The sequence below is a fragment of the Ranitomeya variabilis genome, chromosome 7, assembly GCF_051348905.1.
Source record: "Ranitomeya variabilis isolate aRanVar5 chromosome 7, aRanVar5.hap1, whole genome shotgun sequence".
NCBI classification, from domain to species: Eukaryota; Metazoa; Chordata; class Amphibia; order Anura; family Dendrobatidae; genus Ranitomeya; species Ranitomeya variabilis.
In genome coordinates this window covers 25,027,873-25,046,218 of record NC_135238.1, presented here as the reverse complement: position 1 = coordinate 25,046,218, position 18,346 = coordinate 25,027,873, and the positions used below count along the sequence as shown (strand labels likewise).

The window sequence follows — 18,346 nt, the reverse complement described above, 5'->3', positions numbered from 1 at the left end:
GGGTACGGTCTAATCTGCCGCCTTGGCTTCCTTTGCTGCTGCGACACGTCCTCAGGCTCATTTTTTCATGTACAAGTGGCTTATTACAAAGGGACTGAACTGCATCAGAAAATGCGGCACATTGATATCAAAGAGTCACGACGCTATTAATCACGCCACCTTACAAGACTTCCAGTAACAATACCCCCCAAAATAGCAGGGACCCCTTTAATATTCTGTTCAGCCTTGGTGTGGGTAGTTGTCTTCTGCACAGGTGGCAGATGTTGATTGCTTCCCTTAATTGAAGCCATTACAGAGGTCTCGGGTCGTAACAAGGTGCAAAAGAACGATATTAGTACTGGGCTCTCAATGTTAGTGGTAGCAATGCTGTAGTTCTCACCCATGAACCAGGAGGATCAGGATGAGCACTCAGGATTGTGCTGCATTGCTGGAAATCTATAGGAAAAACAGTATGAAGGATTATTCCCATTTTATCGGTAGGATATACCATAGCATGGTACTCTGGCTGGGACCCCCAAAAACAAGTCCTGCTTAGTGCCGCTGCCGCTCACCCACTTTGCAAGTGAATAGGGCTGAATTCCAGGTCTCAGCACCAGGGCAGTTGCTTCTTCACACTGGATTGTGGGGGGTCCCAGCAGTACGAAGCGATGGGGTGTCTTAGCAATCTGCCATCACTTCTGAATATAATTTACTATGTCACCTTCACCTTTTGCCTCTTCAGATCCCCAGAATGGCGCAGGACGTCATATTTAACAGCCGAACGCAAAGACAAACTCTGAAGAATCAGGATTGCAATGGCGGACTGTCACCGAGTGCAGGTAACCGGGTGCAAACATGTCCTAGAAAGACCGAAAGTTCCTAGGGCTGTATGAGAAGCGGCGCCCATACTAATTATAACTAATTAAGGGTAATCAACATGGTGACTTCATCTAAAGGCATAATATTGTATAGCAAAATCGCCCCACAAGACCTGTCGTACTCTGGGAACACTCCACAAGGCCGCCCATATACCGGAAACACCCCACAAGACCTGCCGTATACTGGGAACACCCCACAAGACCTGCCGTATACCGGGAACACCCCACAAGACCTGCCGTATACCGGGAACACCCCACGAGACCTGCTGTATACTGGGAACACCACACAAGACCTGCCGTATACTGGGAACACCCCACAGGACCTGCCGTATACCGGGAACATCCCACAAGGCCGCCCATATACCGGAAACACCCCACGAGACCTGCCGTATACCGGGAACACCCCACGAGACCTGCCGTTTACCGGGAACACCCCACAAGACCTGCCGTTTACTGGGAACACCCCACAGGACCTGCCGTTTACCGGGAACACCCCACAAGACCTGCCGTATACCGGGAACACCCCACAAGGCCGCCCATATACCGGAAACACCCCACGAGACCTGCCGTATACCGGGAACACCCCACGAGACCTGCCGTTTACCGGGAACACCCCACAAGACCTGCCGTTTACCAGGAACACCCCACAAGACCTGCCGTATACAGGGAACACCCCACAAGACCTGCCGTATACTGGGAACATCCCACAAGACCTGCCGTATACTGGGAACATCCCACAAGACCTGCCGTATACCGGGAATACCCCACAAGACCTGCCGTATACCGGGAACACCCCACAAGACCTGCCGTTTACTGGGAACACCCCACAGGACCTGCCGTATACTGGGAACACCCCACAAAACCTGCCGTATACCGGGAACACCCCACAAGACCTGCCGTTTACTGGGAACAGCCCAGAAGACTTGCTGTATACCGGGAACACCCCACAAGACCTGCTGTATACCGGGAACACCCCACAAGACCTGCTGTATACCAGGAACACCCCACAAGACCTGCCGTATACCGGGAACACCCCACAAGACCTGCCGTATACCAGGAACACCCCACAAGACCTGCTGTATACCGGGAACACCCCACAAGACCTGCTGTATACCAGGAACACCCCACAAGACCTGCCGTATAGCGGGAACACCCCACAAGACCTGCTGTATACTGGGAACACCCCACAGGACCTGCCGTATAGTAATAGACCTGGAGGCAATAGCCCATGAGAAATAGGCTAAGATCTCACAGGAACACTGCCATTAGCTGGTGTCTGGCTAGGCTTCTGCAGCAGGTTATAACAGCCAGAAGGGCTGTACTAAGTATCAAAGATCCTTGTCATGAAAAGGGTAAATAATTCTCGGATGTCTGTAGTCAGGAAAAGTGGCATTTTATGGTGAATTTGGATAAAGCGCTTGTTCTATTATTTCTGCTGTGTTTGCGCTATTTACTTTATTCTGGTTTTATTGGTTTGTTACCAGCAGCAGTATTTTATACATTTTGCTAATAATTAATAATTTTGGTGGCCTCTGTAGCCCGCTCCTTACAGTCGCCATGTTATTCACTTCACCTTTACATGTTCTGTCTGATAGATGTGTGGGGCTCGGCCACGCGGGGTTAATGGTAAGGCCCGGCGGCTGTGCGGTGACAAGTGCTTGCAGCTTATAGTTTAAGCATATGGAAAATGCGAGTCACATACAGAGCGCCACGTGTGCTCGGCTAATGACGCATGCGGGTGTCAGCGTCTCTGCACAGGAGCACAGCTGCCCAGTACGGGCCGCCAGTATCCCACTCCATCAGGACCAGGCATCTGGTTAACCCTTTCCGGACCCAGAGCCGGGCTCAGCTGGCGGAAACGACTTCAGTCTAACGTTAAATAGTTTCCGCCTGCCGAGTGGATGAGCAGAATTATGTGTCCTCAACAATGGAAAGTCTCAGGCCGACGGTCTGCTTTCGGGCCCGAGATGTGGACCTGGCCTAGTGAGATCCTGGAGTGATTCGCACCGAGGAGCCGAACCTTCTGGAATGATAATCTGTGATGTCTTTATCACCATGTGCCGCTGTGAAGTCCCCGGAGTTTCTATTAATTGAGATTCTTTGCTGAAAAGATCTGTCAAAACATGACAAATGGTGGATGAAGACAATGGGATGGAGGAGGCTGGTGCAGTCTGCAAGGTGGTGCAAACTTTGCAATTCTCAAGGTGGTAGGGGATGGTGCAGTGTTCAGTGTTGTACAGGATTGTGCAATATGCAAGGTGGTGCAGTGTGCAAGGTGTTATAGACTATGCAGTGTTCAAGGTGGTAACGGATAGAGCAGTGTGCAAGGTGTTGTAGGCTGGTACAGTGTGCAAGATAGTACAGGCCTGCGCAGTGTGCTATGGTTGCAAGATGCTTTATGCTAAGGTTACAAGTTGGTACAGTAAGCAAAGGTTACAGGTTGGTGCAGTGTGCTAAGGTTACAGGTTGGTGCAGTGTGCTAAGGTTACAGGTTGGTGCAGTAAGATAAGTTTACAGGTTGGTGCAGTAAGATAAAGTTACAGGTTGGTGCAGTGTGCTAAGGTTACAGGTTGGTGCAGTGTGCTAAGGTTACAGGTTGGTGCAGTGTCCAGTGACACCATGTTACTGCATTGTGACCATGGAGTGTTACCTGGTGCAGTGATCACGAGCTGTCACACGCGGTGCGCTCTGCAGGGATCACAGACTTGTATATCATACAGTGATCTCAGATGGAGTCGGCGCCGGTTCTTGTTGTCGGTGGGTTTCTGGGCTCCAGAACTGCACTGATGACCTCCACCACTGTAGCCGGCCATGGTGTAACCCCGATTTCCCCGCAGCAGACCCCCAGACTGGGCGGCGCAGCAGTGCACGCTCCGGGCTCTGCTACATTCTCTCTGTAGCAGTGATATTGTTATTACTGATGAGATATCGCCTTGTGTGAAGAACCCAAATTCCGGCACAATGGATGTGTCACCGGGATGCGATGTTTCTGCTATTGTTCCCTCGGCGGCGGCGCACACATCGTGTTATTTCCACATAATAATTATATCGTCATGTCAATATTTAACATATAATAATCAGGGAGCGGCGCCGTAATCACACGATAAATTACATGTGACTGACAGGTGGAGTGACACCGGCTCATTGTCACAAATCCCATTACGCGGAGGAAGACGCGGCACAATTAGCACAATTAGATTATTACACGCCTGCATTAAGTGTTTGTATCTGGTGGGAGCCGCTGCCGTGTGTTTTGTATTGCAGGGACGCCGCTCGCTGGCGCCTTGTGCCAGACCACCTGCCTGCTGTTCCCGTCTCGGGCGCTCCGTGGCTCCTCACCGGCGTACGTCCACGTGCTAGAGCAGCTGAGCCGCAGAGCGTTCCTCATTACCGCCGCGCGGCTCGCCGCGTTCCACCAATCCCAAGCTCCGTTTGTTGCGGAGCTGTATAGCCTGCGGGACAGCCTCTCCGCGGAGGTAGGTTCGCCGGGAATCGCGGCTTGTATGCCACATCCTAGACCACCCATCGATAACTTCTGACCCTTCTTGCAGTTCAAGGCTGAGATCTCTGGCCCCTGCCTGCTGGTGGCCGCCCAGAGGGACAACGCCGTCACCTGTTTCCACTCGCTAATGGCCAGGTAAGCGCCAGTGTATTACTGTCAAGGAAAGAAAAAAAAAACTCCGGAGAGTAATTAGCTCAGGAAATGAAGTGAATAATTCGCTACAGCCGCATCGATCAGAGCTCCCCGCTCGGACATGGAGCCTCCAGATGAAGGATCCTCCCGTGCCCGCACCCATGGGCATCACCGCCCCCTAGATAAATACTTAGACTTTATTTTTTTCTTCATTCATTTTGAAGCAGGTGGGAGCATTCATGGGGTCAGATCTGGGGTACCAGCAGGGTACAAGGAGATGCCAGTCTGTGCCCGGCTCTGAGCCCCTTCTATAGGAATCTGCGGCCTCTGATGGGCCTGGCACATACGCAACATTTATCACAGAGTAGGTGATAAATGTATGATCACCTGGGGACCCCCTACCAATCACGAGTACAGGGGTCCTTTACTGTGTGATTGGGCACGCGAGACCACCGCCCCATCCATCGTCTATGGGCATGGTGGTCACACTGCGGACCTCTTCTCCAGTGATCAGGCCCCATCTGTCCTGAGGACACATGGTGTGTGTTGTCAATGTCCCGGTTTATATCCGGTCATGGTTGGTCCCACTGCTGGTTTTCACACTGAGAATTTGTTATTGATGACATTAGTGGTGGAAATGTGAAGGATCTTTCTAAGAATTGGGCACCTAGGGCCACAGAAACTGCCCCATGGCCCAGACACCATTGGTTGCCTAAAATGAACAACCCCTTTAATAATATTTTCCACTAAGGCTGCAGTCATCCTGACCATGTGTAAATAGGGTCATCGGATCAAGCAGCAGGATGATTGGGGTAGTGGTGACAGAGCTTGGCATTTTATTTTTCAATGAATGGATGCTCATCGTCAGAACTTATAACTAGTGGGGGGCTTGTAGAGGACTTTCTTGTCTGTCGCCCCCCTAGGATGACATTTCCATCTTGCCATGTAATGAATAGGGTGACGGTATTTCCTACAGTCCTCTTTAGGGTGTATGTATGACCAGGGTTAATGGCCACCTTCGGTAATTCGGGCAGTGTAGAGTTAAACTGCGGCACGGCAATAAAGGGGGTCACGGGCAGGGGATTTGGGAGATTGAGGCCTGGACAGTTCAGTTTCCTCTGATGGATTACGCCTGAGGAAAATCCGTTTATAGAAGGCTTTTGTTATGTCACAGATTAGATGGCGTGTCAGGATTTCCATGACTTAAAAGATGCCACGGAGCTGCCCATACAGTCACCGAGATGAGGGCACCTTCACATTCGGCCAAGAGCACCCAGCCGTTAGCTCTGCCTCTGCCAGTCTTCTCCTTCCTGCTCTCCAAGCCATCCAATTCACCCAGGCACGGAGATGCTGCGTCTTGAGAGGCCCATACACTTTAGATCACTGTTGGCCTAACGCTCTTATGACCAACCGCCATGTCTCCCGTCTCCCCAACACACATGTGGATCAGGGGGAAGGTTCATATGTTCTCCATGTGGAGCCTCTGAAAGACTTTTCTTTCAAACCGCTGAAGCTTATAACCACACTTAACATCCAGTCAAAACCAACGATGGCAAATGTCCTGAGCAAAAAGGATCAGGCTGATAGATTTGAACATGTCCAATCCATTTTGTTCTCAAGAGTGATAAGCCGCCAAAAGAGCTGTCTGACAACACTTCTCTTCCTACCGAGAACACATACAACATCGGCCAACCATACTTGTGTATGAGGGGTCTTTTCTACCCAACTTTCCTACCGTAAACCTGCACGACTGAGACTCCTATCTAGAGTTCGGGCCAGCTTTGGGTTTGTAGACTGATCTTTAATAACTGCCTGTGTGCCGTCTGTGCCAGCTATCTCGAGCAGTAGGCCTCTTGGGCAAGATGTCTCCTTAGAACAGTGTTTCTCAACTCCAGTCCTCAAGACCCACCAACAGGTCATGTTTTCAGGATTTCCTTAGTATTGCATAGGTGATGGAATTAATGCTTGAGCAGGTGATGAAATTATCACCTGTTCAATACTAAGGAAATCCTGAAAACTTGACCTGTTGGTAGGTCTTGAGGACTGGAGTTGAGAAACACTGCCTTAGAAGGTCACCAAGACTCTAAGCAGATGTCTGTGGAGATGGTTGATGTTCTTATGGGTCTTTTTTATGTCTCTGGCAGTCCTAAAATCCAGGACTTTACTATTCAGGTACCTCAACTAGGTTGATCCAGAGGCCTAGTGCCCACCCTCTCAGCAGAGAAGCCAGTTCTCAAGTCCATGCTCTGTGTGATGGAGTCTTGGCCTTCACTTGAGTTTTGGGCCACTCTTAGACCTGTATGAACTCCATCTGACAAGTCAGTGCTTTTTGGGGTCTCCTTCTAAGAAGGCATTTATTTTATATGTAGAGGTCCTTGGTACAGTAATATGGAGCCAGGGATCATTTTTGTCCCCCTGAGTGCACACACGTGTATGTAAAACCGCACACACATGTATATGTGCCCCAGGAGCGTATAGACTTCTTTTTGCGAGCAGGCTGTGTGACGAGAGGCTGTGTCAGTCCCAGCAGGGAGCAGTGTTGATTTCTTCTCTGTCGGAAGGAGAAGGGGGTGACAGGAGCGTCTGAGATGCCTCCTCCCCAGCTTCTCTTATCTCTGATGTTCCAGCACCGCTCTCCTCAGAACCACGAGTTATAGCCAGCTGCACAAGAAAACTAGGCCAGACGGAGTTTAAAGCAGTCTATTGAAATCATGCAAAACCAGAGCAAAGGGATTTTACTTGGCGGTGCAGTTGTTCCGGTTACCTCCATGGAAATCACTTCTTCAGCGAGTTATTTTGAGGTCGTTTGGAGCGTGATTATTTTTGCTTGCTACTTCAGATTTGGTCAAAACCTCAACCTGGACCATGGCAGGGTTTGGCGTTTTTTATTGTAAAGTATAGGTGGACGTGTGCTGTAATGACCTAAATCGAAAGCACTACAGCGAGATCCGAGGGTCAAGTCACAAGTCCCGACCAAATCCTCAAGAACTAGGTTGTCACCTATTGAGTGGACTCATTTTTGGAAAGTTGTGTTCAGTTCTCGAGACATCTTCAAAAAGATATTGTTTGGATGTCTGCTGGAAATGGCACTAGTTGTGGAGGACAGTTACCTTGTGGGACACCAATCCGAAATGGTGCTTCCCTCCTAAGACACTGATTACAAGGGATAGACATTGTAGGACGCTTACCTTCTATTGTTGCTCCCTTGTAGGACACCTTTAGTATTCACCTTCCTTCTAGGACACCTTTCTTCAAGGACACCCATTATAAAAGTACACCAGCCTTCTAGGACACTGCCTGATGGCACACCCATGAGAAAGGACACCAGTTTAAGGACACTTTCTACCTTCTAGGGCAGTCTTTAGAATGGAGACTTATAGGGTATCCATTATAATAGATGCTTTCCTTCTTGCACACAGTTCATAAAAGACACCTTCATTCTAGAACATCCTTTAGAATAGAAACTAGTGATGAGCGAGTATGGGTGGTCTCCGAGTATTTGTGACTGCTCGGAGATTTAGTTTTCAAAGCAGCAGCTGAATCATTTACAGCTACTAGCCAGCCTGAGTACATGTGGGGGTTGCCTGGTTGCTAGGGAATCCCCACATGTAATCAAGCTGGCTAGTAGCTGTAAATCATTCAGCTGAGGTGAGGAAAACGAAAACTCCGAGCAGTCACAAATACTCGGAGATCACCCAAGCGTGCTCTGGAAAACCCGAACAACGAGTACACTCTCTCATCACTAATAGAAACCCTTTATGATAGAGACCTACCTTCTGCGATAATAATCCTTTTAGAATAGACACCTACCTTCTGAGATAATCCATTAGAATAGACACCTACCTTCTTCGATAATCGTTTAGAATAGACACCTACCTTCTGAGATAATCCTTTAGAATAGACACCTACCTTCTGAGATAATCCTTTAGAGTAGACACCTACCTTCTTCGATAATCCTTTAGAGTAGACACCTACCTTCTTCGATAATCCTTTAGAGTAGACACCTACCTTCTTCGATAATCCTTTAGAATAGACACCTACCTTCTTCGATAATCCTTTAGAATAGACACCTACCTTCTGAGATAATCCTTTAGAGTAGACACCTACCTTCTTCGATAATCCTTTAGAGTAGACACCTACCTTCTTCGATAATCCTTTAGAGTAGACACCTACCTTCTTCGATAATCCTTTAGAGTAGACACCTACCTTCTAGGACACCTTTTAGAACAGACAGCTACTTTCTAGAACATCCTTTAAAATAGACACCTGGCTTCTAGGAAACCCTTTAGAATAAACACTTACCTTCTAGGACATCCTTTAGAATAGACACCTTTTAGGACACCTACCTTCTAGGACAACTTTCAGGACAGACTCCTACCTTCTAGGACATCCTTTACAATAGACACTTGCTTTCTAGGACACCCTTTAGAATAGACATCTACCTTTTAGGAAACCCTTTACAATAGACACCTATCTTCTAAGGCATCCTTTAGAATAGTCACTTACCTTCTAGGACATCCTTTAGAATAGACACCTTTTAGGACATCCTTTTAGTACACCTACCTTCTAGGACAACTTTCAGGATAGACACCTTCCAGGGTACCCTTTAGAATAAACACTTACCTTCTAGGACATCTTTTAGGATAGACATCTACCTTTTAGGAAACCCTTTCCAATAGACACTTCTCTTCTAAGATATCCTTTAGAATAGACACTTACCTTATGGAAAACCCTTTAGAATAGACACCTACCTTTTAGGAAACCCTTTAGAATAGACACCTACCTCCTAAGACCATTTTTAGAATAGTGACACCCATTAGAATAGATACTTAAAGTGGTGATTTGATCTAAAACTTGTTCACACATGTTCTACAAGTAGATAAAGAGAACCAAATCAAACAAATTTGAGACTGTCATTTTTTTTTATTGTGGAAAATGATATCACAAGTCTGTGAGTAGCAAAAGTATGTGAACTGTTAGGATTCCAAGATAATTTGAGTATGAAATCATAGTCTGGTGTTTCAATCAATGAGATGACAATTGGTTGTGAGTGGGCGGCCTGGTTTGTGTAAAGATCATGAATCTATCAAAGTCTAAAGATCACAACACGTTAGTGTGGAGATTTCTGAGGATCTCAGAAGAAAAGTTGTTAACGCTCATTAAGCTGGAAAAGGTTACAAAGCCATCTCTATGGAGTTTGGACTCCTCCAATCCACAGTCAGACAAATTGTGTACAAATAGGGGAAATTCAAGACCTTTATCACTCTCCCCAGGAGTGGTCAAGCGACAAAGATCACTCTAAGAGCAAGGTGTATATTAAATAGCCTGCAAAGTCATAAAGGAACCCAAGATAACATCTAAGCAACTAAAGGTCTCCTTCACATTAGTTAATGTTCATATGAAGAACCATGTATGATTAGACACCCTTAGAAATGGATTCTTACTCCTTAGGACCTAGCCTTATATGTAGCATACAGTAGGTTAGTACCATTTTGCTCTTTTATAGTTACTATTTCTGCTTTTATATCTTCCTTTTTGCAGCCACAACTTGCAGAAAGACCAGAAGAGTACGACCTTCATCTTGAGCCCTCAGAGCCAGCGGCAGGTAGGTCCTGCGTCCGCTTCTCCAGCGCTGTCTCATTATGTGATGACACATACACGACGTACATAAACCAGATGCCGGGAAGGTGCTGGACAATTGCATTTCTATCATTGATTTCATTTAGCAGAAGTGAATTACATTCTTCCTTGGGCCTTTGGGACTTGTGAGATAAGCGGCGGTTGTGCTGACGCCAGATTGTGTCCTCCATTATTTCCTCCGTCCCAGCCTCACGCCTTGCATCTTTACATTTTCTTCCCTTTAGGCCGTCGGGATGATCACCTGCTTTTTTGATTCACTGACCCCTGACAGCATTCACCGAATTGTGCCTCAAGCCTCCTGAGAAGAAGAGGAGCAGTTTCCCGATGTCCTTCGTCAGGCCTCAGCGACAAGGCTCAATGTCACCATGAAAGCCTTGTGGGTGGCAATCCGAATAAACTTTACCCATAAAACTATCAAGATCTTCTGATAGTCTCACTAAAGCAGCCTGGCATGCTGGGAGTTGTAGTTTCCGCTGCCAGCGTCACAGGAGGACAAGTCAGCGACTCATCCTTAGCTGTTTATTGACCCTTCTGATTTGGCCTCTAAGTATCGCGGAGACCTACTATCCTGACAAAAGCTACAACTACTTCCTAGGTACCAATGCTTTTTTTTTTATTACTCCAGTGCATCTAAAGAAAAAAAAAAAAGATGTAAATTTGAAATCAATCTTTCATTAAATTTTCTTACTGGTTTGTGCCTACAGTTCCTATTCAGACTGATGTGTCTCCATGGTTACAGACTACAAACAGACAGTCCGTAGTCTGGTCCTGCATCTCACTCCCTTCCATTAGTGCCCTAATTCTTGCTACCCTTCTAAATGCACGATAGCAAGAATTGAGAGAAGCGGGAGGATCAGACTACACAGGGTTTGTGTGTAGTCTGTAACCATGGAGACACACAGGTCTGCATAGGGGCTGTAGACACAAAATAGTAAGAGATTTCAGGGGATGACCCCATTTAATGTGGTGTTCTGGAATAGAAGATTGTTGATGACCCGATCCCTGATGGCCATGGATGTGGCATAAAAACATTGGACACAGTGATCTCTGGCTCCGCTTCCACAATTCTGCCTACTGTATCTGCGCACGTCCAGTGTTTCCATGGGCAGCAGGGAGGCATATATTGAAGATCTGCCGCAACGAATGAGCCCACATAGAATTTTCTGCGCCAGAGGACCACAGTGTATCCTGTCGTTTTGTGTTCACTGCTCTTATGCAGAGCTATGTGTCTCCATGGTAACAGACTACAAACACGCTCTGTGTAGTCTGACCCTGCGACATATTCCCTTTCCACCGGTTCTCCAATTCATGCATTGATACTCGTTTCCATCTGACCCCCCCTAATTCTTACTACCCTACTGATGTATGCCTGTAATCATAGTGACACATAGGTCTGCGTGGGAGCTGCACACACAAAACGGTAGGAGACTTTAATGTAAGTCTAATTGAAATGTTGCTTTTTTTAAAATTATTATTTTAGATGAATTGGAGAAATAAAAATAAAAAAATTGTTTGCAAAATTATACACACCCTATATATATAAAAGGGAGCTGTACCTTTAATTAAACCTAATCCATGGAAGCGATTAATGAAGGTTCTGCGGGAGACGTCACTAAGACCTTAAGCAGACGGGCGAGAAAAGCCGATTCCCAAAGTCAAAAGTGCGTTATGAGCGCCATGGTGAGAAGAGGTCACCCGGAAATCTATCCTGGGGACCCTCGGTGACCCCTGGAATGAGACCAGGAGACCCTCAGTATCAGTCAGGGGACAGGACCACAAACTGGAACAAAGTTGAATTGCTTTGACTGAATATCCCCATATCTTTGCTACCTGTTCATCCTAAAGCTAAAGGGTTGCCCAACATTAGAAGAAAAGAGGTTTACTGCTTCCAAGAACAGCGCCACTCTTCTCTACAGGCCATGTCTGATACTGCAGCTTACTGCCGTTCAAGTGAAAACTGCAATACCAGGCACGGCCTGTGGACAGGAGTGGCGCCATTTCTAGAAGAAAAAAAAAATAGACTTCTTTTTATGGCCAATTCCTTTAAGTCAGCATGTATGGAATGAATACGACACGACGAGACGTCTTATATTTCCAGAAGTGTCATGTATAAAATTTGTAGGCTCCAGAGCAAAGGTCGGAAACCTAGATTGGGAGTCGGAGTTTTGCCAAAGCTGGAGATCACAGATTGGAGGATATAAGAATGAGCGTCCATTTTTGCCAAAGAACACTTTACATATATATATATATATATATATATAGATATATAGAGCCAGGCTGCTCCTCAGGGTTTACAAAGAAAAAAAGCCATAAAAGACCCTATTGAGGTGTCTTCTATTAACCCTTGATTTCTCTATAACTATTCCGGATGAGATAAGACTAAGCCATGTACTTTTAGTTTTTTTTTTTATCGCTCCCTCGCAGATCGGGGGCTTAGATACACAATGGCGATTCCGTATTTTTAAAGTTTTGAAAAGTTCCGAAACTTTCTAAATTACTCTAGTTCTCTGCTTGTTACCAGTGAACGGAAACAATCTCGGGGTACGGCGACACGGCGACTTATTCAGGTGGGTCCGGCTCCTGAAAAAGCGCTCGAAACGCGTAAAAAAGAATGAACATAGGCATTGCGATCCGCCCCGCTGCGCGCATGTTTAGTATTATTCAACTTCTTTTAATCGCTTCAGATTTTCCAAAGACGTGAAGTCGTTAAAAGAAGTGACCCAACCATTGTGCACAAAGAAATGCAATCGGGGAGATCTACGTCCCGCCCATAGATCTTAACAGATCCTTCGAATATAAGAAAAATGTGGATTTCTCTGCAATAAGACATCAGATCGCAGATGTGAGGATATCATTTTATTCATCGTTCTATGACCTACATGTCCATACAGACGGCTCAGGAGGCTCGATCCTATGGACAGGTTCTCTTTAAGAAAGGGAAGGAGCGAGGAAATAAGGAAGGGGAAGGCAGAAAGAAAGGAATGTGGAGAGAAAGGAAGGCTTAGGAAGAAGGAGGAAATGTGAGTTGCTGAGTTTAGCTCAGAGAGGCTCGTCTGCGCCGACACACTGTAACAAATCATCATCTGTGACCGGCAAGGAGGACTTAATATGAAAGGTTATAATTATGTTTATTATAGTTAATAAACTTGTTCTTGTGATGTCATCAGTCTCTGCTATTATATATAGTACATGTGTGGTGTTGTACCAATAAAATCAGCCTTATATCAGCAGGAGATTATCACTACAAGACTAGGTGTCTCGTGCCTCCTGGTCCAACTCCAGCCACGCCCCTATCACATTGCACACAGCTGCCAATCAGTGGTGTGGGTGGGGTTATACAGAGCTCTGCATTCAGAGCTCTGCTAGATCCATAGCAGAGTAAACTGTGATTGTATCACAACTGCTGCACCCAGTAAACTAAGTGATACATCGCTGGAATCAGGGTCTCTGTCCCTATACCATGCTGATGCCAGATTACATAGCAAAAACCTACTGACAGATTCCCTTTAAGAGTGATACTTTCCATTTATGCCCGTTTTTAGTTATTTTCGGTCCGTTAAAGACTGAATTTGAAATCACTAAGCTTATGGTGATGAAAATATGAGATCTTTTTGAAACTGCCACATCCTTGAAATCACAGAACGGAATATTCCAGTCGCAGATCTTTATTCATTACACAGTGGAATGTGTTCAGAACAATAAAACATGAAAATGATCAATGTAAATCACAACTAATATCCCACGGAGGTCTGGAGTTGGAATGATGCTCAAAATCAAAGTGGAAAATCAAATTACAGGCTGATCCAACTTCACTTGAAATGCCTCAAGACAAGGAAATGATGCTCAGTAGTGTGTGTGGCCTCCACGTGCCCTTATGATCTCCCTACAATGCCTGGGCATGCTCCTGCTGAGGCGGCGGATGTTCTTTTGCTAATTTCCTATCATTTCTACCTGTTGTCTGTTCCATTTGCGCAACAGCAGGAGAAGTTGATTGACAATCTGCGTTGCTTCCTAACTGGACAGGTTAATTTCACAGAAGTGTGATTGACTTGGAGTCACATTGTGTTGTTTAAGTGTTCCCTTTATTTTTTTGAGCAGTGTACTTACAAAATCAGCGCTGATGAAAAATGCTCCCATATTAGAATCTTAATGTCTTGGCGAGAGTCGAGGGTTATTACACAGATAACTCATTGGTTTTAATAGACAAAGTGTAATGCTTCATTTCTCCTGTGGGGGAGCTGCTGGGAAATTGAACACTTAATGTAAGACTCTAAACACATGACAGCCGATCACTGAGGATTACAGCGAAGAAGCAATTTGTGATCTGCTCATTGTCAAGTAAGGAGCATAAAAGAACCTTACATCTATTTTATTTTTTAAAATGGTGTTGCTAGCCCTTTAAATGAGATTACATATTCGTAATTCTGGGTATATTTGCCCATTTTTGGCATAGACTAGAGAATCTTTACTCCGAATCGCATTTTTCCTCCCACAGATGCCCACTTGGATGGAGAACATGTATATTATGTGAAGACGGAGGAGACATTTTTAGCCTTGTGTCATTAAAGCTTCATCGAAAACTAATGACAGATGGCAAATTGCTGACATGAAGGGATGCTGCAGATCACAATGCTCTGCACTTCTTATATCTGGTGGCTTAAAGGGGTATTCTCATCTCCAAGATCCTATCCCAATATGTATTAAGTGTAATATTAGCAAATACCTCCAATTATAAATTTTGTATAGTTCTTCTGATTAGCTTACCCCATGTGCAGAGCATTGCAGTAACTTAGGTATCCATGGTTACAACCACTCATACTGTGACAGTTAGTTGTTAGTGGTCATAACCATAAACTACTGCAACGCCGTACACATGAGGTAAGTGACAGCGAATCAGAAGAACTATACTACATTTCTAATTGGAGGTATTTGCTAATATTATTATTATTTCAACCTACCACCTATTGGTGGAGGATCTTGGAGATGGGAATACGGCTTTAGAATAAAAATATTGAAGGGACCCGTCTTAAAAGGCAGAAATCTGAAAAAATTCTGCTTTAGACCGTCAGCTCTCTCATCAAGGGGCCGGAGCGGGTAAACAGTTCTGCTGTCACGTAGGGACATACGTGTCGCCATGGTTACATGTCCTCCGGGTGTCTGTGCTGATCCTTCCAGCTGTGTCTCCATGTTCCCTCGGGGCCCCGGTGCACCGATACCTCTATGGATGAGATTGATAAATCTGATGTTCCCCATTTAACCCATAGGAGACCTGTGCTTTGTCTACGGGGACTTGGGATAAGCAACTATTTTTGTCTATTTTTGAAAACTTTCACTATATGGAATAAATACATTTTTTTTACTTTTATTTTTCTTTATTATTTTTTTTACGTTTAAGTCATAAAATGATTTGAAAAGGGGTTAAAAAGGCTAGGATGAGAGCTGACTCCAATCCAGGGTGTCCACTGCTTGTTATCTGGGTGCGTACCTGCATGTGCCATAAACATAGAGGTAGGACGACCACTCGGGACAAAGGTAATGCCCGATGTTACGCTAAATGCAGTAGGACGTGTCCTTCCTTACATAGACTGAGACTAGGAGTGAGGGAGTCCAAACTCGATAACGGAATGGTCGACCTCGACCATAAAAAACGATGGCCAGCTGATCATTTCAACCGGCAAACGTTTTGGAATCATTTATAGTGATCTGTGATGAGTTTTGGGGGCAATGAAAAAAAATTGTCTAATATCAGCTAGTGTGTATGGGGCCTTATATTCCAGTTATCAATGTATTTACACAGTACATTTCCAGGAGGAATAACAGAGGGACGCGACAAACACGCTCCAGAATCATTGCAGTTAGGAGACACTAAGACAGGTCCACGCCACAAAAAAAGGCCAATCATAGAGATGTAACCACATCTGATCCAGTGGATCCCCTCCGGCTGCTGCAGTGTCACACTTCACCCTAATGACCCCCAAAATCTGGGTCATGTTGCTCCTCAGCTCTTAACGATGGGGCTACCGCTATCCGATTATAATCTATAAATCACCAGACTGATGATGGAAACTGCGAATCCAGATTATCAGACAGAATGAAATCCTTTCCCCAGAATGAACAGAACCCTCTGATCACATAGCAGGTATGGCGCGGGCAGCAGCAGTGCCAAGCTCCCACGCGGACTGCCCTGCCAGATTCTCCTCTGTACAGAACAGGTACAGAAGGGGCGGCAGCAGTGTGGTCCTCTCCCACACAGGCACCGTCCTGCCAACTGCAATGTTTGCACTCGAAGAAGAAGACAGTGCCAGCCCACCCCTCTCTGTGCCACATCCATGCCCTCGGTGCGCCCCCTCTTTATATCAGTGCCTGTCGTTTCCATGTGAGTAGAGATAATGTATGACACCCTAATCAGTCAGGATCTGTGGTCCTCATTTGTGCAGTTACCTACCAGCCAATACCGCCATATGTGGCACCACGCTGTGTAATATCTAGATACACACTGAAACAATGCTGTCTACCAGTGCAAATAACATATGTCATGGTGCTCGTATGCCCTCCTTTATTGGATCATGTGCCCTCCACTACTGGATCTTATGTCCTCCCCTATTGGATCATATGCCCCACTTTATAGCCTCCTATGCCCTCCATTATTGGATCTTATACCCTTCACTATTGTATCATAATCATATGCCCCCCCTCATTGGATCATATCCCCTCCCCTATTGGATGTTATGCCCTCCCCTATTGGATCCTATGCTCTCCCCTATTTGATCTTATGTCATCCCCTATGGGATCCTGTGCCCTCCCTAGTTGGATCCTATTCCCTCCCTTATTGGATTATATGACCTCCTCTATTGGATCTTATGCTGTCCCTTATAGGATCTCAAGCCCTCTCTTATTGGATCCTATTTTCTCCCCTGTTGGATTTTATGCCCTCCCCTATTGAATCCTATGCCCTTACCTATTGGATCCTATGCCCTCCCCTATTGTCTTATGCCCTCCTCTTTTGGATTCTACGTCCCTCCCCTATTGGATCCTATGCCCTCCCTTATTGTATCCTATGCCCTCCCCTATTGGATTCTATGCTTTCTCCTATTGGATTCTGTGCCCTCCCTTATTGGATCCTATTCCCTCCCTTATTGGATTCTATGACCTCCTCTATTGGATCTTATGCGTCCCTTATAGGATCTCAAGCCCTCTCTTATTGGATCCTATTTTCTCCCCTGTTGGATTTTCTGCCCTCCCCTATTGAATCCTATGCCCTTACCTATTGGATCCTATGCCCTCCCCTATTGTCTCTTACGCCCCCACCATTGGATTCTACGCCCTCTCCTATTGGATCCTGTGCCCTCCCTTATTGTATCCTATGCCCTCCCCTATTGGATTCTATGCTTTCTCCTATTGGATTCTGTGCCCTCCCTTATTGGATCCTATTCCCTCCCTTATTGGATTCTATGACCTCCTCTATTGGATCTTATGCGTCCCTTATAGGATATCAAGCCCTCTCTTATTGGATCCTATTTTCTCCCCTGTTGGATTTTCTGCCCTCCCCTATTGAATCCTATGCCCTTACCTATTGGATCCCATGCCCTCCCCTATTGTCTCTTACGCCCCCACCATTGGATTCTACGCCCTCTCCTATTGGATCCTGTGCCCTCCCTTATTGTATCCTATGCCCTCCCCTATTGGATTCTATGCTTTCTCCTATTAGATTCTGTGGATTCCCTTATTGGATCCTATTCCCTAACCTTTAGATTCTATACCCTCCCTATGGGATCTTATGCCCTCCCTTATTGGATCTTATGCCCTCCCTTATTGGATATTGTCCTCCCTTATTGGATGGTCTTCAAATAGTGCAACAACACTGTATTTCCTATTTGCAAATACTAGGAGGCTTTCTTATCAAGGTGAGACAGGCCCCCTTGTTTGTAGGACTCTTCCTACAAACAGAGGACACCCACTTCCCATTGTTTACAGTTTTTTTCCATAAATTCAGTACACTTACTACCGCCATACTGAGCCAAGATTATACTGGTCAACTCTACCAGAGCATTCAGGAATCTCCAGTAAAAATGGGAGACCTCTTGGATTCCTGGAAAAGTTGAGCAGTAAAATGTATCCCTCTAGGGCAGTGCTCCCCAACTCCAGTCCTCAAGGCCCACCAACAGATCATGTTTTCAGGATTTCCTTTGTATTGCACAGGTGATGCAATTATCAC

At 45.8% G+C, this 18,346-nt stretch overlaps 1 protein-coding gene across 1 annotated transcript in view; it reads left to right on the top strand.

Moving 5' to 3' along the window:
• Positions 1-13,292, top strand: part of LOC143785594 (dynein axonemal assembly factor 8-like) — a 58,627-nt gene extending 45,335 nt beyond the window's left edge. The window contains exons 27-31 of the mRNA XM_077274582.1: positions 722-818; positions 4,122-4,333; positions 4,409-4,494; positions 10,033-10,096; positions 10,356-13,292. Coding sequence (XP_077130697.1) covers positions 722-818; positions 4,122-4,333; positions 4,409-4,494; positions 10,033-10,096; positions 10,356-10,433 — 537 coding nt within the window. The 3' untranslated portion in view covers positions 10,434-13,292. The remainder of the gene's footprint in view (positions 1-721; positions 819-4,121; positions 4,334-4,408; positions 4,495-10,032; positions 10,097-10,355) is intronic.
• The last annotated feature ends 5,054 nt before the right edge of the window (positions 13,293-18,346 follow it).